Source organism: Conger conger, chromosome 18 (assembly GCF_963514075.1).
Source record: "Conger conger chromosome 18, fConCon1.1, whole genome shotgun sequence".
NCBI lineage: Eukaryota > Metazoa > Chordata > Actinopteri > Anguilliformes > Congridae > Conger > Conger conger.
The window spans coordinates 11,124,170-11,149,210 of NC_083777.1; the positions used below are offsets into that span (position 1 = coordinate 11,124,170).

At 47.4% G+C, this 25,041-nt stretch overlaps 1 protein-coding gene across 3 annotated transcripts in view; it reads left to right on the forward strand.

The window, feature by feature from the left end:
* The window catches only part of dst (dystonin), a 195,410-nt gene that overhangs the window by 152,675 nt on the left and 17,694 nt on the right, over positions 1-25,041 (forward strand). For all 3 annotated transcript variants that reach the window (XM_061227477.1, XM_061227475.1, XM_061227476.1), the window contains 27 exons: positions 335-496; positions 825-995; positions 1,265-1,431; positions 2,824-2,983; positions 3,313-3,639; positions 3,791-3,875; positions 4,144-4,385; positions 5,816-6,022; positions 6,972-7,091; positions 7,189-7,296; positions 7,854-8,072; positions 8,644-8,847; positions 9,955-10,186; positions 10,814-11,040; positions 11,516-11,638; positions 11,904-12,005; positions 13,245-13,346; positions 13,865-14,038; positions 14,549-14,704; positions 16,124-16,321; positions 17,226-17,354; positions 19,430-19,600; positions 20,986-21,141; positions 21,486-21,692; positions 22,563-22,682; positions 23,882-24,051; positions 24,808-24,967. In XM_061227477.1, coding sequence (XP_061083461.1) covers positions 335-496; positions 825-995; positions 1,265-1,431; positions 2,824-2,983; positions 3,313-3,639; positions 3,791-3,875; positions 4,144-4,385; positions 5,816-6,022; positions 6,972-7,091; positions 7,189-7,296; positions 7,854-8,072; positions 8,644-8,847; positions 9,955-10,186; positions 10,814-11,040; positions 11,516-11,638; positions 11,904-12,005; positions 13,245-13,346; positions 13,865-14,038; positions 14,549-14,704; positions 16,124-16,321; positions 17,226-17,354; positions 19,430-19,600; positions 20,986-21,141; positions 21,486-21,692; positions 22,563-22,682; positions 23,882-24,051; positions 24,808-24,967 — 4,599 coding nt within the window. The remainder of the gene's footprint in view (positions 1-334; positions 497-824; positions 996-1,264; positions 1,432-2,823; positions 2,984-3,312; positions 3,640-3,790; positions 3,876-4,143; positions 4,386-5,815; positions 6,023-6,971; positions 7,092-7,188; positions 7,297-7,853; positions 8,073-8,643; positions 8,848-9,954; positions 10,187-10,813; positions 11,041-11,515; positions 11,639-11,903; positions 12,006-13,244; positions 13,347-13,864; positions 14,039-14,548; positions 14,705-16,123; positions 16,322-17,225; positions 17,355-19,429; positions 19,601-20,985; positions 21,142-21,485; positions 21,693-22,562; positions 22,683-23,881; positions 24,052-24,807; positions 24,968-25,041) is intronic.

The following is a 25,041-nucleotide window of genomic DNA, read 5'->3' on the forward strand; positions in this document are numbered from 1 at the left end:
CAAAAGGGTTTATTTGTGAAAATAGTTGATTAATATATGTTCTTTAAAATAAAGAGCTTTTCCTTTTTTCTTTGTTTAAGAAGTGGAGAAATCGTGGCGGTCATTCAGTGAAAGTACTAAAAGTCCTAGATAAGGTGCTTGTAAAAGGAGAAAGCATCTTAAAAGCAACTTGAAAGCCTTCCTGTTTGTGTTCTGTTGTTGGCTCGGGAAACATAATGAACTGTTGAAAGTTGAATGCACGTTTTAACCACCAGCTTTCACTGCGAATGTCCATGTCCGCGTGAACCTCCCTCTAATGCCAAGTGTCCCTTGTGCTTGTTTGCTGTTATCGCAGGTCTTCCAGAAGGAAGAGATCGAGCCACTCCAGGCCATACTGCAGGACCTGAACTGGCTGGGCCAGGGGCTGGTGCAGAGCGCAGCCAAAAACACCAGCACTCAGAGCCTGGAACACGACCTGGAGAATGTCAACACGAGATGGAACACACTCAACAAAAAGGTTTACTCCTTTCCTTATTTATCCTCCTCCTTCTGAGACGATAATGTTTGTGCTTTCCCAGAACACCTCAACGATGACGAGTACGAATAAGAATTCTTCTTGACGCTGAGTGTTAACTGACCATGTCAAATGTTGGCCTTTGTTTAATTTCCTTTCGACCTTAAGTGTCAAGGTTACGATGTATAGCTCTCTGTGTCTAAGCTATGTCCAAGCACACAGTGGAATGTCCAGTGTTATTTTGACTCTAGCAGAATATATATGAGTCCAAGAGGGATTGGAATTGGTGTAACACTGAATGCATTACCGGGTGTTTTGATTGTGTTCGCAGATTGCCGAGCGTTCGGCACAGCTACACGAAGCACTGTTGCATTGTGGGAGGTTTCAGGATGCACTGGAATCCCTGCTCAGCTGGCTGACGGACACAGAAGAACTAGTCGCCAATCAGAAGCCCCCCTCTGCTGAGTTCAAAGTTGTCAAGGCTCAGATTCAAGAACAGAAAGTAAGTTGCTTAGAGCGCCGGAATGCAATTGGACACAAAAAAGTTTAGTATTGGGGAAATTATGAATATCAGATTTTGAGCTGTGGATTTGGGTTCAGCAGATGAAGATGTAAATGTGTTGCTATGTATTATTTCAAATTAGTGGTTAGATAAGTAACCAGTGAGATTTCTTGACTTTGTTATGAATGCTGTTGCATGGGAGAGCAGCACCTTCTCTGCTGGTCGCAGTTTCCTTTATCGCTGACCCGTTTCCTGTTTGCGTGCGACAGCTGCTTCAGCGGCTCCTAGATGACCGCAGGCCCACGGTGGAGCTGATTAAGAAGGAGGGGGGTAAGATGTCTGAGCTGGCGGAGCCGGCCGACAGGGAGAAGATTGTGACGGAGATCAGTGGCCTGGGACAGAGGTGGGACGCCCTGCTGAAGAAGGCTGAGAACAGGTCTGTACCCCAGCCAATGAGAATGTGTTACAGTATCTCAACCACAGCCACTGAGAATGTGTTACAGTATCTCAACCACAGCCACTGAGAATGTGTTACAGTATCTCAACCACAGCCACTGAGAATGTGTTACGGTATCTCAACCACAGCCAATGAGAATGTGTAACAGTACCTGTACTACAGTCAATTAGAATGTGTAACAGTACCTGTACTACAGCCAATGAGAACCTGTTACAGTGTCTCTACCACAGCCAATGAGAATGTTCTACAGTATTTGTACCACAGCCAATGAGAATGTGTTACAATATCTGTACCACAGGCAATGAGAATACTTTCAAATCACTGCAAATTGAATATTAGATTTTCACTTTATCCACAGTGTTCAATGTTGTGTGTTAGAACTTCTAAGTATGATTGGCAGGTTTAACCCTCCCTTGCTCTGCTTTGTTATCAGTCAGGGTATTTTCCCAGGCAGAGAGCCTGGGAATCTGAGACATGAAACAAGAGAAAAAGTGGGATGTTGTGTCTAAAACAATGAAATGGAGAATGCCCTGTTTTAGGGATTTGTTGCTTTTAACAGCTGACAATAGACACTTTTGTAGTCGTGTAGCTGTAATTGCACTGCATGTTGCTAAACTGGTATTTTAGCCTGCTCTGCTATAACAGACACACGCAAAGCTGGAACACAGAGGCAGTGTAATCCTATTATACTCCGTCAGCTCTTTCACCTGGCTGGGGTGGGAGATTAGGAGGGTGCTCAGGTGTACACTGTTCAGAGAAGCCAGTGACTCTGATAGCAGGGAAGTGGGCAGAGGCATCATAAGATGGAGGAGGGCAGATATGATGATGGAGGATGAGGTGGATGAGGTCATACTGTATCTAATTATAGGAAGGATGGACCCTCGGGAACAGTGTTTGATATGGCCCTTCCAGCAGAGGGCAGTTGAAGTTTTATTGCCCATTGTGGGTCTGTTTGTTTATGCATGACCACATTTACACATTTTAGTACGGATTTTATGTATGTTGTTATATATATGTTGAAATAACAAAGTTAAGAACATTAAGAACAAGTATTATTAGTAGTAGCAGTAGTAGTACTAGTCTTAGCGGCAGCAGTAGTAGTAGGAGCTGCAGTAGTAATAGTAGTAGCTGCAGTAGTAGTAGCAGCAGTAGTAGCAGCAGTACCAGTCTTAGCTGCAGCAGCAGCAGTAGTAGTATTAGTAGTAGTAGTAGTAGTAGTAGCAGCAGCAGTAGTGGCAGTAGTTGAAGCAGCAGTACCAGTCTTAGCTGCAGTAGCAGCAGCAGTAGTGGCAGTAGTAGAAGCAGCAGTACTAGTCGTAGTTGCAGTAGTAGTATCTCATGAGTTGGTGCTTCCTGTTGGTGGCGCTGCAGGCACAAGCAGCTGGAGAGCACCTTGGGAGTGGCGCAGCAGTTCCATGAAACCCTGGAGCCCCTGTCAGAGTGGCTCAGCGCCACCGAGAAGCGTCTGGCCAACGCCGAGCCCATCGGCACCCAGACCAAAAAGCTGGAGGAGCAGATCTCCCAGCACAAGGTAATAACAGCAACACCGTTTTTTGGTATTACTGTTCCTTCCGACATAGAGTATCATCTCCAACCCGTGTTTTCATCACAGTTCATAGCCCGTCCACATTTTCCACGTGTTATTAATTTTATTTGGCATTTTATGCTGATGTGTTTTTTAGTTACCCCTGTGTTTTTTAGTTATCCTTTCAGTTTTACTCCTGTGTTGTTATGATTTCTGCTTTTTCATTTTGTGTTCACCATTTGTCGTGGTTTCTTTGTCCCTTTTTCGTTTGTTCGTTTTTGTCCGTTTTTTGTGTTCATCGCGATTCGGTTTGCCACTCGCTACCTGGCGGTTAGTCCCTGGAGGCGGAGGTGGTAGATTGCGGTAAAGACCTGCACCAGGCCGTGAGCCTGGGCCAGGCCCTGCGCTCCATGAGCTGCATGGAAGATAGGGAGCTGGTCCAGGCCAAGCTGGACGCCGTCCAGACGGGCTACGTGGAGCTCCAGGCCTGGGGCCGGCGGCGGGCGGAGATGCTGAGGCAGGCGCGCTCCAACGCCCGCCTCTTCGGCGAGGACGAGGTGGCCCTCATGACCTGGCTGAGTGAGGTGCGCGACCGGCTGGCCGAGGTCTCCGTGCAGGACTACAGGACGGACGTGCTGGAGACACAGTGCGCCGAGCAGCTGGTACCGTCGGCCTTCCCTCTGCCCTCTCGCTCGCTCTTCATTTTACGCGCTTCTGCGTTTGCGTGTGTCGCCTTCTCAGTCCGCCCGCTCGCTCTGATTGGTCGTGGTTGGTCACTTGCCGTGTGTGTGTGTCTCTCTCGGTCTCCTGTAGGCTCTTCATGAGGACATTGAGCTCAGGAGGCAGAACGTGGACCAGGCCGTCTTCAACGGCATGGAGCTGCTCAAACAGACTACAGGTGAGAGAGAATATACTGTACTGCTGCAGTGGACATCCGACTGTATAAATAGACAATATGAAAAGGCAAAATAAGCCATGAAAGACTGTGGTAATAACTGCATCTCCATGAGAGACTGAGGTCATGACTGCATCTCCATGAGGGACTATAGTAATAACTGCATCTCCATGAGGGACTGAGGTTATAACTACATCTCCAAGAGGGACTATAGTAATAACTGCATCTCCATGAGTGACTCCATGATAACTGAATCATTGTGATGTCGCAGGTGACGAGGTGGTGGTTGTCCAAGGGAAGCTGGATGGAATAAAGTCCAGGTACGCCGAGATCAACTCCATGAGCGGCAAGGTGTCCGCTACTCTGGAACAGGCGCTCTCCCTGGCCACCCGTCTCCAGAATACCCACGAGGACCTGAACCAGTGGCTGGAAGGGGTGGAGTCCCAGCTGGACGCCTACACAGCACAGGCTCCAGTGGGAGAGCAGCTGACCCAGGCCCAGGAGAAGCAGAAGGTACTGCCCACCGAGTCATTGTGTGAGCAGATGCACAAGATGGATGCGATGGTTGGATGCATGGATGGGTAGATGGATGGTTGGGGAGATGTCTGGATATTATACATAAATACCTTAATAGCAGCAAAAAAACAGTCGATTGCAACACTCCCAGAAATAAAGGTATTAAACACATTTGTGTTCTTTAGGGAAGATCTTATCCTAAAGAATCCCAAATTTACCCGGACAGTACAATCCTCTTCTATTTGGGAACTACTCAGTACCTTTTACAAGCAAAAAATTTACAAATGAATTATGTATTACTGGGATGGGGTACAATTTTATGTACCTACTGGGTACCACCCTTTTTAGGTACCTTGCATATCTTTTCTGAGTGAACAATACAGGACAAATAGACAAGAGGTAGAAATAATATAGCAGTACAATAATACATGGGCACAGAAATATAATAATCAACCTCATAAAGTTGTGTCCTGCGCAACTTTGCAAGAGAAAGTGAAAATACGGAATCAGCTCTTTGAAAGTATAATAGACTTTAGCTCCTCGGTAGCCATTGGCTTGAGTCTGCACCACAGCCAGCGTAGGGGCTGCTGCTCCACAACACTCCCAACCCCTGGGAAAGAGTGGAACATCTGAGAAGTCACTTTGTGAAGTGTTCCACCCTAAATCAAACAAGCGATTGGATCTAATGGGAATCATCAAAGGATCATGGGATTTATTGGTGGGTTGTTGATGATGTCAGAAAGTCAGACTTGACTCCTGTGCCTCATTCACAGTTATGGGAGGTAGAACTGCAGCTTTAGTGTTGACACTTTATCTGCTCAGAGCATACGGGCTGGCATAATTTAATGTGACAGAAGGTAGCAAAGCTTGTGTTATTTTAGCCTACTGCTGTTGCTCTGATCCAGTTCTGACTCAGAGGAAGATGTGAAGTATTCCAAATGACAAATATTTGTCCGTATGCAAACATGCCAAACGAATTACAGTTCTGACACCAATCCATTGCAGCAAAGAGCCACATGCTTTGGGTGAAGTAACTTCTTACAGTTTAGCCGTTTGCGCTTGTTGCGGTTTAGTGCTTTGCCCCACCATAGTTTCCTTCATCCTGAGCTTGGAAACACTGCAAGTGGATGCTTTACGATTGGCTGGGAAGGCACGGTGTGCGTGCTGATTGGCCAGCTGGTTGCCAGGGCTCGTGTGCAATACCCTAATTTATGTGCAATATTCAAGCCAGAACTGTGAAGCAGGAATGAACTGTAAAATGTGTTTTATATTAACCTCTCTTATATTTATTGCATTTATTATTTTTCTTGTTTTCTGTTATGTAAGGCAGTGATGGACACCGTTTTGGAGTCAAATTCCTTGTGTGTGAGCAGACCTGGCCAATAAAGCTGATTGTGATCGTGCTCCTGACCCCCCTCTCCCCCCAGGAGCTGCTGAAGGAGGTGCGTGAGCGGAGGAGGCAGGTGGACAGCCTGAACGAGGTGAGCAGCAGCCTGCTGGAGCTGGTGCCCTGGAGGGTGCGGGAGGGCCTGGACAAGCTGGTGAGCGAGGACAACGAGCGCTACAAAATGGCCGTCGACACCGCCACCCAGCACGTCCTCCAGATCGACGCCGCCATCCTGAAATCACAGCAGGTACTGTACGGGCACAGCGCCGTTCCCCCAAACGAACCACAAACCCTCCCCTCCTCCACTGGGGTCGCGGTAGCTGGGTAAACAAACAAACAGAGACACAAAAGCCCCCCTAACCCCCTGCTGGCCCCTCTAATGTACCCCCCTAACCCCCCACAGCCCCGACGCCACTGTGTGCAACAAAGAGGCTTCTCTGAGCGGAATGCAGACGGGTGTTCTGGGTGATTGGCGCTTTTATGGTGTTAATCCCGGCTGCGTTCGGGGCGAGGAGCAGAGCCTCTCCCCAGCCCTGGGTCTCACGGGACCCCCGCACTCCTCTTTTTGTTCTGCCGCAGACACCGACCGGGGCAGAGTGCGGGGGAGGGGGTAAATGGGGTTTCAGTTAATTTGCATGAGATTATTGCCTGGCTGAACGGCTGACTACAGACTGCAGTTTGGCAGGCTACATTTAGACATACTGTGCTGTTTTTGTAATTTAGTAAAAAATTAGGTCATCAGAACAATGTTTCCATGCCAGAAAAACGCCTAGCTGGCTAGTTCTCACCAAACTAGCAACTCAAAGGTTTGGGGAAACCCCTGGGTTACAAATCTCTGGCAGTGGCCTGTGCAGTGGTGAGGCGTGGTATTCTCAAACACAGAGGACGAGAAGGATCCTGTGATCAGGGATGCTCCTCTCTTCACCTGTGCTATACTCATACTGTAGATGCTTGTTGAAGTTTTCTGCTTTTGGCAGCATGGCGTTTTGGTTACATTTGTTTTATTTCTGTATCTTATGGTATATTAAGTATATACAGTTGAAATTAAGTTTTATACTGTGAAAGATAAAACCATGTTCATGGACATGCTTGCTGCATTGTGGAAATAAAGATTAGTGAAAGGTCGTTGTGTGCCTGCGTTCGGCGCTTGTTCGTCGTAAGTAATGCCGTGTAACAGGCTATCGCTCCGTGTGCAGTTTGAACAGGCGGCCGACGCGGAGCTCAGCTGGTTGTCCGAGGCGGAGAGGAAGCTGTCATCGCTGGGGCGGATCCGGCTGGAGCAGAACGAGACCGTGGCCCAGCTGCAGGCCCAGAAGGTCAGCTCCCTGGCCCCGGGCCACCGAAAAAAAACCTCCAACTTTCACCCGCAGTCTGGGCTGGGCCGATAACACCATGTGCTCCTTCCCCCGCCAGGTCTTCTCCATGGATATTCTGAGGCACAAGGACACTGTGGATGACATCGTGAGAACAGGCGAGGCCATCTTGGAAAGCAAAGATGCGGAGGAAAAGCAAGCTTTACAGGTAAAATCTTCCTAAATTCTAAAGGAATCTCCAGGGTTTGTGGGTGATTTTTATTGCATTATATTGGTTCATTTATCTGCCAACTCATGGCCAGCTCTAGATTAGATTAGGAAACACTTTATATAGCTTCATTATACTTCATTATATAGCTTGTGTGGGATAAGCGCTCAGTAAGACTGAGTATGCCATGTACATGAATTTAGTACTGAGCACTGATATGTTTAATTCATTACATTACAAATACTCGGCTATATTAGGAAATGTGTTATGTGAGGCCTCTGGCCTGAATTTAAACACAATTGTCCCCAACTTTGGCTGAAAAGTAACTGCAAGTTTTGCATTTTTTCTTCACAATTTCAGTTTGATGAGGTAGTTTTACCGATTGTTGAACTCACTTGTTTTTGTGAAGAAGAAAAATTACTTCTTGTCCAGGTTAAGGAGCAATGTTAAGCAAATCTAGTGCTAGAACCTGGTGAAGGCCTATGTTTTCCCAGAATGAGGTTTCACTGGAATAGCGTGATGTTCTGGAGCTTTCCTCTTGTTCCCGGCGTGACTAGGAGAAGATCGGGTCGCTCCTGGAGAAGTACGGCGCGGTGAGCCAGCTGAACTCGGAGCGCTGCCTTCAGCTGGAGCGCGCCCAGTCACTGGCGGCACAGTTCTGGGAGACCCACGAGGAGCTGTGGCCCTGGCTTCAGGAGACCCGCACCAGCTTCAGCCAGCTTCCCTCGCCCGCCATCGAGTACGACACGCTGAGGCAGCAGCAGGAGGAGCTGAGGGTGAGCCACCATCCCCACGTCTCTGGGCGGTCTCTGCCCGTTTTTAACGTCCCTTCATTCATAACCCTTCACTGCAAAAAAACGAAAAATACGTCAGTCTCAACAAGTAATTTAGTCTTATATTTAGACTTAAGATCTTATTTCTATTACTTTTTTGGTAGAAAAGACAAAAAATATTGCCAAAGAGGTGAGACTGTTTTACTCATTTTAAGATTTTCCAATGGGGTAAGAAGATTAAATTTGTCCAGCAAGCAGTAACTTAAACCAAGCTAATATTTTCTACTTCAGATAAACAACTAAGGCTTACGCTTGTTAAGACTGGCCTTTTTGCAATGTTCTAATTACTTCAGGCTTTGTTTCCTAATTGTCCACTCATGCAGCTGGACTCTTACTGAATCAGTTCAGTTTTGGATCCAGTACCAGAAGCCTGGTGCTCTGTAGCTTTTAGCAGCCTGGGCTACAAACTAAAATAAATAAAACAGGAAATAAGCCTTGGCAGTGTTGATAAGGGGGCAGTTCAAAATGGTATGTTCAGTGAGGATGCAATCCCCCCCCCCCCTTCCCCCTGCAGCAAATGCGAGAGCTGATAGCCGAGCACAAGCCTCACATCGACAAGATGAACAAGACCGGCCCTCAGCTGCTGGAGCTCAGCCCTGAAGAGGGGCAGGGCATCCTGGAGAAGTACACGGCCAGCGACCAGCTCTACGCCCAGCTGAAGGCCGACGTGAAGCAGAGGGCCACGACCCTGGATGAGGCCCTGTCCAAATCCACACAGGTGAAGCTCTTTGGTCATTTTACATTGTTGACTTGGTTTTTTGGTTTTATCCTTTTTTTCTTTCTACATTGGTTAGATGTTTTCTCCTAGTTTCTTGGTTTGGTTTAACCTGACGTGTCAGCCAGAAGATAGAGGTGAGGTTCAGGCCCTGAGGACAGGAATAATAAAGCAGTGATAAAACAGTGGTGCTGGCACCTTAGAGAAAAGAACCAAAAGGATCTGCAGTAATCACAGAGTCTGTTGGTAAAAACCAACAGAACAATGCTGGTTGTGATTGGTGGGTTCTTTCTGGCCATGCTTCCATGATTCCTGTTGGAATTTATTGGACCAGGGCAGTATCCCCTGGTCTCATGTTGTTCTATTGTTTCTTAACACCATCATGTACTCCATGATTCGTGGAGTTTGTCTGTTTCCTATGACTATGGTGACGTCACAGGCAACCACCTTAACCCTATATTAGTATCTCTGAGTTACTGGATCTGAGGTCGGTCTACTGAACCTACTTCACCTGAAAGGAAACATTGTTCACAGCCATCCTTTGGAAAGAGACGATACGCGTCCGTTTCAGACAGGGCGCGTGTTCTGACTATGGTGCGCTCGTAACATAAACCCCGCCTGGCAGGAAATCACTTCTCACAAGCCATTTTAGATGTTCCATTAGCTCACTGATAAGGAGAAACTGTAGCGGGGGTGGGTTTTCCCCTGTCATGGATAGCATGATGTCAAGCTCTGTTCATTGTGCTGCTGCCAAAGTTTGGTCTGAACTTGCCTGAAGTTGCAATATTATTTTTTGACATCAGTCAGCTGTGGAGTGATCTAACTATATTTAAGTCTCTGTTTCCTGGTGCGCAGACATTTCTGTACACAAACCGACCTGCACATTTTCTGGTGTGTAAAGGTACACACATCAACATTTGTTGGTGTGTGTTCTTGTGTGGGTTTTTTCTATGTCTAAATTGATAATAGAGTGGTATAACATGCATTTAATGTCGTGTGGTGGCTTTGTTTGTGCGGTTGTTGTGCGTTTGTTGGTTGTTGTGCGATTGTTGAGCGTTATCCGGGCTCCTGTATTGAGTGTCTGTCTCCTGTGCCTCTGTGCCATGGCAGTTTCACGATAAGATCGACCCCATGCTGGAGTCCCTGGAGCGGATCGTGGAGCGACTGCGGCAGCCCCCCTCCATCAGCGTGGAGGTGGAGAAGATCCGCGAGCAGGTCTCCGAGAACAAGGCCCTGTCCGTGGACCTGGAGAAACTGCAGCCAGGGTACGAGACGCTGAAGCAGCGTGGCCAGGAGATGATCGCTCGCTCCGAGGGGGCTGACAAGGACATCTCCGCCAAAGGTGAGACACGCACTTCTTACCCGCTTCCTGTTAGCCATATCCTTCTGCACCTGTATTTACCCAAAACCCTCTTCCTGTTAGCCATATCCTTCTGCACCTGTATTTACCCAAAACCCTCTTCCTGTTAGCCATATCCTTCTGCACCTGTATTTACCCAAAACACACTTCCTGTTAGCCATATCCTTCTGCACCTGTATATACCCAAAACACACTTCCTGTTAGCCATATCCTTCTGCACCTGTATTTACACAAAACCCACTTCCTGTTAGCCATATCCTTCTGCACCTGTATTTACCCAAAACCCATTTCCTGTTAGCCATATCCTTCTGCACCTGTATTTCCACAAAACCCACTTCCTGCTTCCCATATCCTTCTCTACCTGTACATTACTGTGTAAATAATTTTCTTGCCAGGGATTTGAACCCAAACCTTTTGTTTACTGAAATTGATTCTGTAGTATTTATATCAAATTGTAAGACCTGTTTTCACCCTGTCTGTAAAAGCAGCCGTGTGCCTATAAAGCATGAAGGGTCTAATGATGATTCTGGCCACAGTTGGGTTGTTTGGGTTGTTTGGGTTGTTTGGGTTGGATGCTCATTAATGTTGATTTTGCATTTGTCTATCAAGCGGTCCAAGATAATCTGGATCAGATGGTGTTCCTGTGGAACGACATCCAGTCTCTCCTGGAGGAGAGGGAGGCCAAGCTGCTGGACGTGATGGACCTGGCGGAGAAGTTCTGGTGTGACCACGGTTCTCTCATGGTCACCATCAAGGACACCCAGGACCTCCTGAGAGAGGTTGAGGGGCCAGGAGTGGACCCCTCTGTGGTCAAACAGCAGCTGGAGACCATGGAGGTCAGTGATCACAGGTTCTACCGGAAATGATCCGTCCGTTGTACTGAATCGTCAACGGTTTTTCACTAGAGCAAGAACTATGATAGGACAACAGAGGGGTCTCTTCCTGTCAGACCAAAGTTGAGAGGTGCGTTCAAGATCGCAAACGTTAGCTAACATTCGAGAACATATTCAAACTTTTTTCTTTTTATCACGCACGTTAGCTAACGTTCGATAAGTATTTGAAAAGTTGTGCGCCGCAAACAGAAATGGCCGCTGACAGGGAAGATGCAGAGAGAACAAAAGTTGACAGTTATGTGGCTGTTATAATAATATAATAATAATCAATGTAATATTAAAGTGCGGTTGTGATTTATCCCACTTTAAGGAAAATAATATGAGAGCTGTGAAGACTGGCCTCTTGATTTGATTCGAGGGTCTTTACCTTGTCCCCCCTGCCCCTGTATCCCTGTACCACCCTGTTTCGCCCTCTCAGAGTTTTAAGGAGGAGATCGACGGGCTCCAGGAGGAGCTCGACGTGGTTCAGAACCTGGGGGCGGAGCTTATGGCCGCCTGCGGGGAGCCTGACAAACCTGTGATCAACAAGAGCATCGATGAGGTAATGCTAACCACGGGCCAATGGGGGACTCACAGGCTGAATCTGCATAGCAACACAAATGTAGCCAAAAATGTCTGGTGTTGTATAATTGATTTTAGACTAATATTAGAAGGTCTTGTGAAACAGGAGCGGGATGCACACACACACACACACACACACACACTCACCCATGCAGTGATTTTAACACAAATTGCACTGGTTAAAAGTCAGATGTGTATTGGGAATGACGAAAAACATATTGAGTGACTGACACCTGTCCATCCAGGTGAACTCGGCCTGGGAGACGCTGAATAAGGCCTGGAAGGAGCGTGTGGACAAGCTGGAGGACGCCATGCAGGCAGCGGTGCAGTTCCAGGATGGCCTACAGGTACTGCACACCTGGCTGAACACACACGGCTCCAGAGTGCAGCTGTATCTGTTCACTGCAGTGATGAGACTATTCACTGGTGCAGTGCTACTTCCATGTACACATTGTCCTGTGGGTATTCTTCTTTTTTACATGCAACGGAAGCAGAGGGGGTATTCAAATATATCCTGCATATTAAGAATTGTATTCACCTTATGCAAAAGTAATTTTTTAAGGTATTTGCTTTAGGACCATCTTATTGGTCCTGCTAGGCTGATTTTACTGGACTACCACGACATAGGTGTTCTAACGCCGGAGAGAATCACCAATCCTTCTCCATGTGTTCTGAACATTGTGTTTTGAGCCACAGTGATTTTATCATGGGCGGTCTGATTGTCCTTTGTAGTTCTGTGATCAAAGAGGCAGAGGTGACGGGGGTGTTGAGTGGGGTGTTGATAATAGACTGTAGTGATTCCTCTGACACCCAGTGGGCCCTCCTCAAGACAGGCTGTTCACACCTGAGGAGCAGAGCTTCATGGGTAATGGAGTTTGATGGGTAACATTGCTAAATATGGGCCACAACCGCAAAGCCATTCTGTCTGTTTCAGCTCACCAAGGAGACCGAAATGAGGGTATGGTGAAATCATGAGCTGTTTGCTAGTTTGCAAGTGAAATGTGCCCTAAAGGTGGCATGTAAGCTGGTAATGCCAACTAATAGAGAATCATTTTGTATCCACATTTAGAATTTTTAAAATTTTTATCATGCTCCTTCTCAGGTGTTTATTTGTTTCTGCGGGTCGTTTGCTATGTGTTGGCCCACCTTCACTTGTGGGAAGGATATAGAGCAAGACTACAGAATGATTGCTTATTGTGACGGCTGCTAATTTGTGGGTTTGTTCAAGAGCTGAACTAGTGTGTAAAACCAGCCAATAATTTAGGCTATTGTCTGCTGTTAACCTCCTCGACAGGGTAAGTCAAAAGAGCTTTATAAAAAAGCCATTACTCTCATGACCCGTGCGGTGTTTTATGGCCCCTAAACGAGGTTAGCGAGTCTGGCCTTATACAACGTGCGGTGGGTCTGGTTTCGGAGAACATCATAGCCTAGCGCCCCACCCTCATGCCTCGGGGAGTTGGACTGGTGCTGGCATTTTTACGGAGACGAATGGAGGTGAAAACTAAAGAGACGTCTCCGTCAGGCGGACCCAGGGTTCAGGCTTTGTGTTCTCACACCGTTCGTGACCCGTGCTTCCTCTCCCACAGGGCATGTTCGACTGGCTGGATATCGTCGAGAGCAAGCTGGACTCCATGTCACCCGTGGGCACCGACCTGGAGACTGTCAAACAGCAAATCGAAGAGCTCAAGGTAATACGCTTATACACACGTTACGCTGGATATCTACAGAATGTGAAATTAAACACGCCCTTTACAACCTAGATAATAGAGCTTTGAAAATAACAAAAGCACAGTACATACACATCAGGACTGCTTTTCAACTCAGTCAATTTCAGTAACTTGAGATTTCATTGTCAAAAGAAGCTATGGTCAAATATTATATTTTTTGTTGTGTTTAAGTTGAATAGCAGATTTGTTTTCATTATGATTGATTATGATTTGTTTCCCTTTCATTGAGCTTTTTGTGCCATAGTCAGTACACGTTGTACTGGCTGCTACAGAGAAACAGCCCTAGACAAAGAAGTACCACACCTTCAGTAACATCATCTTAATACTAGGATGATAACCATTGGATATAATTTGAAATGTTCTTGAATTATGTTCTTATTATGAGTATAAATCTCAATTAGAGAAAGTTTTAGGTTAGGTTAATGCAGGGTGCTGTTGTCATGCTTGACCTCTGACCCCCTAACCCCCACTTTTCTCAGGAGTTCAAAGGCGAGGCCTACCAGCTGCAGATTGAGATGGAGCGACTCAACCACCAGGGAGGGCTGCTCCTGAAGAAGGCGGTGGAGGAAGCAGACAGGAGTGCCATCCAGGAGCCCCTCTCCGAACTAAAAATGCTCTGGGACAACCTGGATGAGAAGACCATCAACAGACAGGTGAGTCTGCGCTCTATCTTTGACAATAAGATAATAAGTCAAATGTCTGAAGGGTCGCACACACCAGAAAAATAGCACAAGGAGCAGAGTCAAAAGCACTGGGCTACAAACTGTGAAATAGAAGGACACTTGTTGCATTGATGTTTCGCCAATATCAAACCTTCATCAGAGCATGGGGTGATGGAGTGCCATATCTGTTGATGTAATTATTTGGTAGTATATGTTTTCGTTGCTGCTGTTATGGCTATTGAGGCTGGCGTTAGATTTGTTTGCCTTGTATGCAAAGTCCTTTGTAGTTTTTATATTTGCGTACCTTTTCAGTTCCATACCCGTAATGTCATTTAATGTTAAAATCTTCATATTTACTGTGTGTGATCATAAATCCAGCCAAATTTCTCATTTTTGTGTCAGTTCAGTTCAGTTCTGCTTTCAAAGCTTGAAGAAAAATGGAAATAGAACCAATTACTTCTTGTATCTGAGTGGTGTGTTTGTTGGTTGCAATTCACACAGCACAAGCTGGAGGGCGCTCTGCTGGCGCTGGGACAGTTCCAGCACGCCCTGGACGAGCTCCTGGCCTGGCTGACCCACACCGAGGACCTGCTCAACGAGCAGAGGAAGGCTGGCGGCGACCCCAAAGCCATCGAGATCGAGCTGGCCAAACACCACGTACGTCCGTCCTTCATGGTGGTTTTAACTGCCTTTCTAAAACCAACAGCGTTCTCACAGTCACACGCTGTTTAGAAGCGCAGGGAAACCGCGTACGCTCGTGCCTTTGCGGCTGTTCGGAATCGATTCCCTTTGGCTCAGTTTAGATTATTTTCTTTTAAGCCGCAGTTGATGTTTCTTGGTAAACAGCCGCCACTTTTATGACCGCGGCTTTTCAGAAATCAGAGCCTTTACAGTATTGACAGGGAGGGTTTTGTCTATCTTGGTGGACAAGAGCGTAACATTATCACAGCTTTACGCACCCTAGGAAGCGAATGATGTCAGTAATTATGGTATCTGTTTTTGGTGTTTGAAAGTCAAGGAAAATATTTCCCCTGTTTATTTTCCTCGGAATTATTTTTAAAATAGAACCGGTGTCTGAATGAAAGTGATAAATTACAGACCGTTGCGCCAGAGAAATAAATAGTTATTACGACCCATTAAACATTCTATTTTTGCCAACAAATAAGGAATATAATCCTTGCCAGAACATTCCCGAGAGTGCCAGGTCCTGTGATTGGCCAAGATGGACGGCGAGCGATAAACAGTGCAGGCCGCCTGAAAAATGAGAATGCCTCACGCAGAGTCCGTAGGGGGACACACAGCTCTTGTTCAGGCCATTTAAAAGGGACGCCGACACTAACGGGTTCCGAGTCAGCTGTGTGCGGCTCGTGTAGCGCTTGTTTCCTGGGAGACCTTGTGGAAAAATGCATCCGGAAATATCCGGCACGTCGGCGTATGGGCCAGCAGGGACTCCCATCGGAAGGGAGTGCAAAACGCTGCTTTACCCCGAGGGTCCCATTTCAAACAGTTACTCTGGCTGTGTGCGGCTGTGCTGACCTCTAAAGTGGTTAGAGCTGTCTCCATTCATCAGTTAGCCCTTGATAAATGGTCTGTGTATGTCTGTGTGCTTCATTATACAGTGCATTATGAAACTTCAAAGGAGAATTAGTTTGATTGTAGGTCATTTGCTGTGACTGAATAGGCATTGCAGCTGGAATCCTGTAAAATGTCAAAAGCTTGTTACTGGGGTCAGGTAAATGCATGCACTGGCTTACATGATGATGGACATTATTTTGGATGGGGTTGTTAGCACTCTGTGAGTACTTTGTGATGTGGGTTGACATTTCTTTTGGTGATACTGTGTGAATACTGTGTGCCTGACGGGAGGTGGTGTTTTTGGGGGTGACACTGTGTGTCTGATCGGGGGTGGTGTTTTTGGGGGTGACACTGTGTGTCTGACGGGGAGCGTGGTGTTTTTGGGCGGATGGTGCTGTCTAAATACAGTGTGTTTGACGGAGGTGGTGTTTTCGGGCAGATGGTGCTGTGTAAATACTGTGTGCCTGACGGGGGAGGTGGTGTTTTCGGGCGTGTCTCCAGGTGCTGCAGAATGACGTGCTGGCCCATAAGAGCACGGTGGAGGCGGTGAACAAGGCGGGGAGCGACCTGATGCAGTCCAGCGAGGGCGAGGAGGCCAGCAGCCTGCAGGGCAAGCTGGAGAACCTCAACCAGCGCTGGCAGAACATTCTGGAGAAAACCAAGCTGAGGAGGCAGCATCTGGACAGTGCCCTCCTCCAGGTGCGTCTTCCCACAATTCATGGCGGTGATGCCGGCCAAATCTCCAGCCCCAGCCAGCCAAAGCTGTGATTTACCTCGCTCGTACCCCTGGGGGTGAAGGTATTTCCAAATCACAAAGGGAGTGTGGCCAAGAGCCAGAATCCGCCCCCCCCCCAACCCCCCAACCCCCCAACCCCCCAACCCAGAATTGCCATGGCTTCATCTTCTTTTTCATAGCCCTGACATTAACAGCCTCTCATCTTGCCTTTAGTGTGATGTAAAGAGTACAAATTATGGTTGAGTGTTTCTTCATGGAATTTTAAAAGGGTTTTTATCGGAAGAGAAATTGGTATTTATTACAGTTAGCTTTATGGACAAAAAAAGGAATATAGTAATATAGAACATGTACCTTCAACTCGAAAAAGGAGGGTTGTATTTATTCATAAAGTTGTAAATAGTAAAACATTTTGTGTGGTCTAGTGGCACTGTTTGTAAAATTATTGTTTTCACTTGTCACAGTTCTCAGATACATTGAAACAAAGCCTGTTCATATTAAAATGTGAAAAGGTTAATGCATCATGCTTATAATGGCTGCTTTAATGTGAGGGGCAAGGATTAGACATGCTTAGCAAAACACAGGCCTGTTTGAAATGATTGCGTATGGTATGTGTAGATTGTTTTGTCTGGCCCGACACCATTGTTTTGACTGTAAATGCACTGGAGCTGCCCTCTGGAATACCCTGCGAATGAAGCGTTCTGGGGAACCGACGGCTTCAAACCGTGGCCGATGGGCTCAAGCCCTCAGATTGCTGCCATTGTGTCTCCCTGCCTCGCGAGCGTGATACAGGCAGCGCTGTCTCCTTGGTGATACCGGCAGCATTATCCCCACGGTGATACAGGCAGCATTGTCTTCTCGGTGTTGCAGGCCCAGGGTTTCCATGGCGAAATCGAAGACATGCAGCAGTGGTTGAAAGACACGGAGCGTCAGCTGTTGGCATCAAAGGCGGTTGGAGGCTTACCAGAAACAGCCCGCGAACAGCTTAACGCCCATCTGGTATGTATTTAGCAATATGAAAGACCCGCTTACAGATGGCTGCTTCAACAGTGCCAGACAGGACCTCGTATCGTTTCTTTCTTTAAAAAAAAAATTATTCTGTTGTTGTTTATTTTTTTTGCGCGAAGCGTGAAAAGTAAATTACATTGCAAACAAAAATGAAAAACAGAACCAGAACAAATACTCACAGTCGTGAGCTCCCTGAGTTTTGCATTCAAGGCTGCGCAGTGTTTCAAATTCAAATCACAAGGGGAACCTCTGGACAGCTTGGCTAAAACTGTCCCCATCATTGTCCGCCTACCCCTCCACCCACCACCCCCCGCTCTGCCCCCACCCTCTCTGAGCAGGACAGTGATCTCAGGCCCAGTTAATTCCTCCCCGAAGGAAAATGGCAATTACCGTGCATTAGGAGAGGACAAGTATTACTCATTCAGAAAATAATGAAGTAACATGTTCAACTGTGACATAATGCTTTTCATAATTACAGATGTGACTATGTTTGATAATGCTAGTGTGAGTGTGAGTGTGTGAGTGTGTGAGTGTGTGAGTGTGTGAGTGTGTGTGTGTGTGTGCGTGTGTGCGTGTGTGTGTGTGTGTGTCTGCGTATGTGTGCGTGAGTGAGTGTGTGTCTGTGTGCGCGTGAGTAAGTGTGTCTGAGAGAATTCTCAGAATTCCTACACGGCCTCTCACATGAAAATTAGATGGAAAAAGTCATTTTAATAACCACTGTTAAAACCAAATGTGAACTACAATTTGATTAATGATTAATAATGAAGCAACATGTAAAACAGACTTATTGGAGATCAGTGGTTCCGTCATGCTCCTGTACATGATACCATAGCCTCAAGTGACCTTTCCCTGATACAGTTTATGCAGATGATTAATCTGTGAATGTAAACATAGATTTATATTTATAACCATTTTCACCCAATACTTGAAATTTAGTAATAATGTTGTAATTTTCAAGCAGTCAATAGCATGTCCCCCACAATAACTGCATTTCTGTGTGTCAAGCCATATAGTATATGTATATTATTTAATCTACAAACCGTTTGTAGATTTCATATTCCCATTGGTGGAAGCAGTCAGCTAGCACAATTTAATAATCAATGTCATAGTGCGTATTGTATTAATTTGTATTTGTTACAGTTCATGCGTAGATGAACTGAGTACAGGTGTGGCTTTTGCTGCTTGTTAAACTGTGAAAGCAGGAATACTGACTTCACTTACATAAGCCAACATGTGTTCTCCTTTTTGGGGGTACCGTGTCCAACTGGCACTGCGTTCTTTATTGAACAAGGTATTCATTTGTACAGCTGCCAGCTGCATATTTACTGAAGCAGTTCAGCTCAAGTACCTTGCTCAAAGCTACAACCACTATGCCCCACCAGGCAGTTTGAACCTGCAACCACTGTTTCCTAACCACTGATCCACACTCTTGCAGTGTTGAGCACTCAGGTGTGTGTGTGTGTGTGTGTGTCCCTCAGACAGAGGTGTATGTGTGTATGTGTCCCTCAGAGGTACTGTGTGTGTCCCTCAGACGTACTGTATGTGTGTGTCCCTCAGACAGGTGTGTGTGTGTGTGTGTGTGTGTGTGTGTCTCCCTCGAAGGTATGTGTGTGTCCCTCAGACAGAGGTGTGTGTGTATGTGTGTGTCCCTCAGACAGAGGTGTGTGTGTATGTGTGTGTCCCTCAGACAGAGGTGTGTGTGTGTGTGTGTCTCAGACAGAGGTGTATGTGTGTGTCTCCCTCAGACAGAGGTGTATGTGTGTGTGTGTGTATGTCCCTCAGACAGAGGTGTATGTGTGTCCCCCTCAGACAGAGGTGTGTATATGTATGTCTGTGTGTCCCTCAGACAGAAGTGTATGTGTGTGTGTGTCCCTCAGACAGAGGTGTATGTGTATGTGTGTGTGTCCCTCAGACAGAGGTGTATGTGTATGTGCGTGTGTCCCTCAGACAGAGGTGTATGTGTATGTGTGTGTGTCCGTGTCCCTCAGACAGAGGTGTATGTGTGTGTGTGTGGGGGTGTGTCCCTCAGACAGAGGTGTATGACTCCTCCTCTCCTCCTCCTGCAGGAGCTGTGCAGTGTGTTCCAGGCGAAGGAGGAGCTGTATCACGACCTGAGGAGGCGGGGCCAGCAGCTCCTCAGCCTGGTCCAGGAGGGTCAGGACGCCAACACGGAGCAGGACCTCCGCAACCTGCAGGAGAAGTGGGAGAGCGTGCAGGCCAAGCTGGACGAGAGGAAGGTGAGCAGGCCCTGCCGGCCCCTGACCCTGTGGGGCCCTAGGCGTAATCTTAAAAATGGTCCCCAAAAAATTATGACCGCAAGGAGGCCCCTCAACTGTGGCCGCTATGGATGGTCTGGTTCTGTGAGCAACAGGACTGATCAGGGGTCTGGCAGAGGGGAGCAGTACGGAGGTGAAGGTTTCTGAGCGCCTGGTGAATGTTTTGCGGGTGAACACTGGATATTACACGAACCGCATGACGTGATTTCTGCTGCAGATTCATTCCCCCGGTGGGCGATGCGGTCGACATTCAGAGCTCCTCTCAGGTTTCTGATGCTGTTAATGAACTGCAGAGAGCTGGGTTGGGTGGCTGGTTTTGGGGGGATGTTGTACTGTGCTGTCGACGTCCGTTCCAGGCGCCTGGTTCTATTGAGTGAGCAGAATTCGTGAGTCAGAGCGTAAGTTTGAGGTCTCTGACCTGTGTCCGGGTGTACCACTGGGCAGAATATGGTGGTGGCATGGGGGCAGGTCGGGGGAAAAGATAAAGACAGTGCTACCGAGAGAAACACAATATATACATCCCGCTGAGGTGTAAGATTACAGATATGCCATTAGGATGTTCTTCACTGAATCTGAAACTGTATCGATAGAGAATGCGAAAAAAGCTGATGGAAAACGATGGAAACAGATGATGATGTGACAGGATCAGTCACATGCTTCTGCCCCAGAAAGCCCAAAATAGGGCACTCCTTTGATCATGTAATCTTGTTCCACCCTCTTCAGAAAATTTGAAAAACAGTAGTTGATGGAAAAACACACTGATTCACATTTTCTTTTGCAGACTTTCTAGACATTTGCTTAACATTAGCTAGTGAAAGGGGTCCACAGTTTATTGCTTGCTAGTGAGCACTGCTGGATAATCGACCCCTGCAGGTCAAAGCCTCTTAATTACTAGAGTCCTCTGACTGTGTGAACATGGCTGCAGTTGCAGATCATTTGCCATTCAAAAATAGGGTGGGAATTGGACCTGCTCAGACCCAGGTTGGGTGCCAAAATTATTTTCAAATAAATAAATGGAGCTGTATTGCTTCACGCTGCAACATCTCTTCATGTCGCTGAAACTCCATGAACAGAACCCTCTGTTGTTGTTTTTGTTCAAATTTTCTTTATTAGATTGTATGAAGGGGTAATAATGTGATTAGTGCATCTCTGGGATGTGTGTTGTTGGTTAACCATAATTCTCCCTGTATTATAAATCCATTGTGCTGGGCAAGTACGCTTCCTCTGTTTGGATAGTAACCATAGCAAGAGATGATCCTGAGATGATGGAAGGAACTCTTTATGGAATTTTGGTGGGATAGCTGTGCCCTGACCTCTGACCTTTGACCTCTCTGTCGTGTGCGCAGGTGAAAATGGAGGAGGCGTTGACCCTTGCCACCGAGTTCCACAACTCCCTGCAGGACTTCATCAACTGGCTGACCCAGGCAGAGCAGACACTCACCATGGCCTCCTCCCCGTCTCTCATACTGGATACCACCATGTTCCAGATCGACGAGCACAAGGTGTGTGTCTGTGTGTGTCTGTGTGCGTGTGAGCTTGTATTTTCTTTCTCCTGAATGAGGCTGCACTATTCACCAAGTTCACTAAGTTGCCATTAAGTTGTACGTCATGTATGTACTGAAGATACTGATGTATGTAGTAATGTATGCTGCTGAAAACAGGTGGTCCAGGTGTGAGAAGCTCCTTGTTTCTTCCATCAGTTTATTTTAGATCTACCTATCTAGCTTCGTTTTATCTTATAATTCAGAGAAAACAAGTCCAGATTAAACCAGAGCATTTGACCAGCTCACCGGGGCGACCCCGGTTCCATCCCCTTGTGACAACCTGCGTGCGTTTCTACCTGCAGGTGTTCGTGACGGAGGTGAACTCGCACCGCGAGCAGGTGATCGAGCTGGACAAGACGGGGACGCACCTGAAGTACTTCAGTCAGAAGCAGGACGTGGTGCTGATCAAGAACCTGCTGATCAGCGTGCAGGGCCGCTGGGAGAAGGTGGTGCAGCGGTCGGTGGAGAGGGGGAGGGTGCTGGACGACGCCAGGAAGAGAGCCAAGCAGGTGAGATCGCTGTCTAATCCCTCTGGACAATTACCTTTAGAGTTTAGATTTAGGGCAGGGCTGCCCAAACCTACCGTCCTGTAGGTTCTCACTTCAACCCTAACAAAGCACACATCATTCAATAGCTAGAGCAGGGCTGCCCAACCCTGTTCCTGGAGATCTACCGTCCTGTTGGTTCTCACTTCAACTCTAACTAAGCTCACCTCATTCAAATAAAATAAAATCAACGTTTATTTGTCACATACTCCATCATACAGTTACAATGTGCAGTGAAATGCTTACCGCTAGCTCCAAGATGTACTTAGTAAATATATACCATATAAGTGCAGACACCTGAACAAAAGACAAAAAAAGTGCAAGATGGCATAAGCTGCCAACATATGGACTGTCCAATATATACACATATTTACAGATAAACTATACATGATGATACAAGATATACACAGATGCAATTGTACAGAGAGCTAAATCAACAGCTAGAGATCTTGTTGAGCTGAAAACCTACATGATGGTAGATCTCCGGGATCAGGGCTGGGCAGCGCTGAGCAGGTTTGGGTCCTAATACTAATAATCAGACCCCAGAATGTGTGTCACTCACACACTCACACACTCACTCCATCACTCACCTTGCGAGTGTGTGTGTGTGTGTGTTCAGTGAAAGCATTCAGTGTTTTTAATAATACACGCAGACGTATCAGAGCTTTATTAGTTCCAGGTTGAACGCGGCCCGTTTCCTGGCCTGGTCCACAAGACGTTCACACGAGAGCACCGAACAAATCAATCTTGGCCTTCAAGAAGAATGAGGGAAATTAAAGTTTTAAAAAAAGGAAAGTAAATAATGGGCCTTTGTCTCCTCTTTCTCTCTCCCAGTTCAACGAAACCTGGAGCAAACTGAGCGAGTGGCTGGATGAATCGGAGAAGGCCCTGGACTCCGAGTTGGAAATTGCCAACGAGCCCGACAAGATCAAGATGCAGCTGGCCCAGCACAAGGTGCTTAACCTCTACCCGCCCTTTATTTCCCGTCAGAGGCAGGAACAAAAAAATCAATAAACGGCTGGTGAGATGGAAGAGTGGGCGTCATACGCTTCTTTTGAAGAGAGGAGAAATTTGTCAGAGCCACAGCTGTTATCTAAACCTCAGCTCAGCCGATACGGCTTTTCTTGCAGCTTGTAAAATGTTGAAAGGTAGATTGTTAGCCGTATGACTGAGGCCTTTCCTTCCTTTACTGTGGGCAGTGGGGTCTGTACCATCCCATTATTTTTCTCTGTGTTCTCTGAAACTCCCTCCGTGTGGGGCTTTTGCTAATCCTTTCATAATCCCTCGCTTTACAGTATGGAACTCTACCGTTCCTGATTTTGGATATGTTTAATCCTGGCAGATGGAGGGTGTGAAGATTGACCCCCCCCCTCCTCCAGTATATAGGCTCTCTCTTTTGCGTGCCTCTCACGCTTAGGGCATGATTCCCCCCAATCTCCGATCATGCATCTACTTTTTCGGGTGTTTTCCGTGCATTCTGAAGGCTGGAGTTGACGCGGGTGTTGTGTGGGGGTGAGCCGGGTATCGGTGCGGGAGAGATGGATTAGACACGGAGCCCTGCTGCCGGTGACTCGGGTTCGGTTACAGGAGCGGAACTGAAGCCAAACGTTATACTCGCGTTCTCCCGTCTCTGCGCTGCACAGCTGTTCTGCCACAAAGAGGCTTTTAATTGTCTCCTGAGTTCAAAGCCCCAGTCCTTTTACGTGATGATCCCAAGCACATGGGATTCTTACTGCATGACAATGTCACGTTGACCTTGAACTGTAGCTTTTATGGTGGAAATGAAAAATGTATGAAAGTGTACTGGTGGAATATTTTCATCAGCTGGATTGTATTGTGATACAGATTCAAAAGGCATAAAATCCCTGAAAAAGTTTTTTTTTAATCGATCAATCTTGTCGTCATAGTATGTAATGTTTAATTGGTTTGTTGTGTGTACATGCAAAGCATTAGCAGGACCCTATGAGCACATGATGTGGATTTCTCATACAAAAATTGCCTTTTTTGTATTACACCCGCAATAAATGTCATGCCTATTTGCAATGTGAGGTTGGGGGTAGTATTTTATAATTTATTTGCCAGGGGGTGTGGGGGTGTGTGGCTGTTACCTGCTGTTACTCATCCGTCTCGCTGTGCATTTGGGGGGCACACAGGAGTTCCAGAAGGCCCTGGGGAGCAAGCACTCCGTGTACGACACCACCAGCCGCACGGGCCGTGCCCTGAAGGACAAGAGCAGCCTGGAGGACGACCACCAGCGTCTGGACGACATGCTGAGCGAGCTGCGTGACAAGTGGGACACGGTCTGCGGCAAGTCTGTGGAGAGGTACGGGGACAGGGGGGTCTGTGGAGAGGTACGGGGACAGGGGGGTCTGTGGAGAGGTACGGGGACAGGGGGGTCTGTGGAGAGGTACGGGGACAGGGGGGTCTGTGGAGAGGTACGGGGACAGGGGGGTCTGTGGAGAGGTACGGGGACAGGGGGGTCTGTGGAGAGGTACGGGGACAGGGGGGTCTGTGGAGAGGTACAGGGACAGGGGGGTCTGTGGAGAGGTACAGGGACAGGGGGGTCTGTGGAGAGGTACAGGGGGGTCTGTGGAGAGGTACGGAGACAGGGGGGTCTGTGGAGAGGTACGGAGACAGGGGGGTCTGTGGAGAGGTACGGGGGACAGGGGCTATGCCCAAGGGGGGAGGGGGAGGGGGGGTTGTCTAAGCTCTACAGACTGCTACTGGAGCAATTTTCCCGTGAACAACTTAAAGAAAAATATCTCTTTAGTGACCAATGTTTGCCACCATTTTTGTGGGCTCTTGTTTTCTCTTGTGGCAAATGCAGCAATTAGAGTGGGCCCAGCTGTTAGTGGGTTGCATGAGTTAGACTGTGAGTGAGTTAGTGAGTCAGTGAGTGAATATGTGATTCAGTAAGTGGCTGTAGTATTTATGTCCAGTATATCTACTGTACATGACCACTGTGGAATAAATACGTGTCCACTGCTGTCCAAACTGACATTGAGCTTTCGAGTCTGTTGGCGGTGACCTTTGTCCTGAGTCTTCAGCGTGTGCCCGTGCCCTGTGTTTCCACGCCCAGGCAAAACAAACTGGAGGAGGCGCTGCTGTTCTCAGGCCAGTTCACCGACGCCCTGCAGGCCCTGATCGACTGGCTGTACCGGGTGGAGCCGCAGCTGGCCGAGGACCAGCCGGTGCACGGCGACATCGACCTGGTGCTCAACCTCATCGACAGCCACAAGGTAGGGCCCAGGGGCGTCCTGCCAGCGCCTGCCCAAGTTACAGGACCCCACAATACCTCTTGACTGTTCTGCCA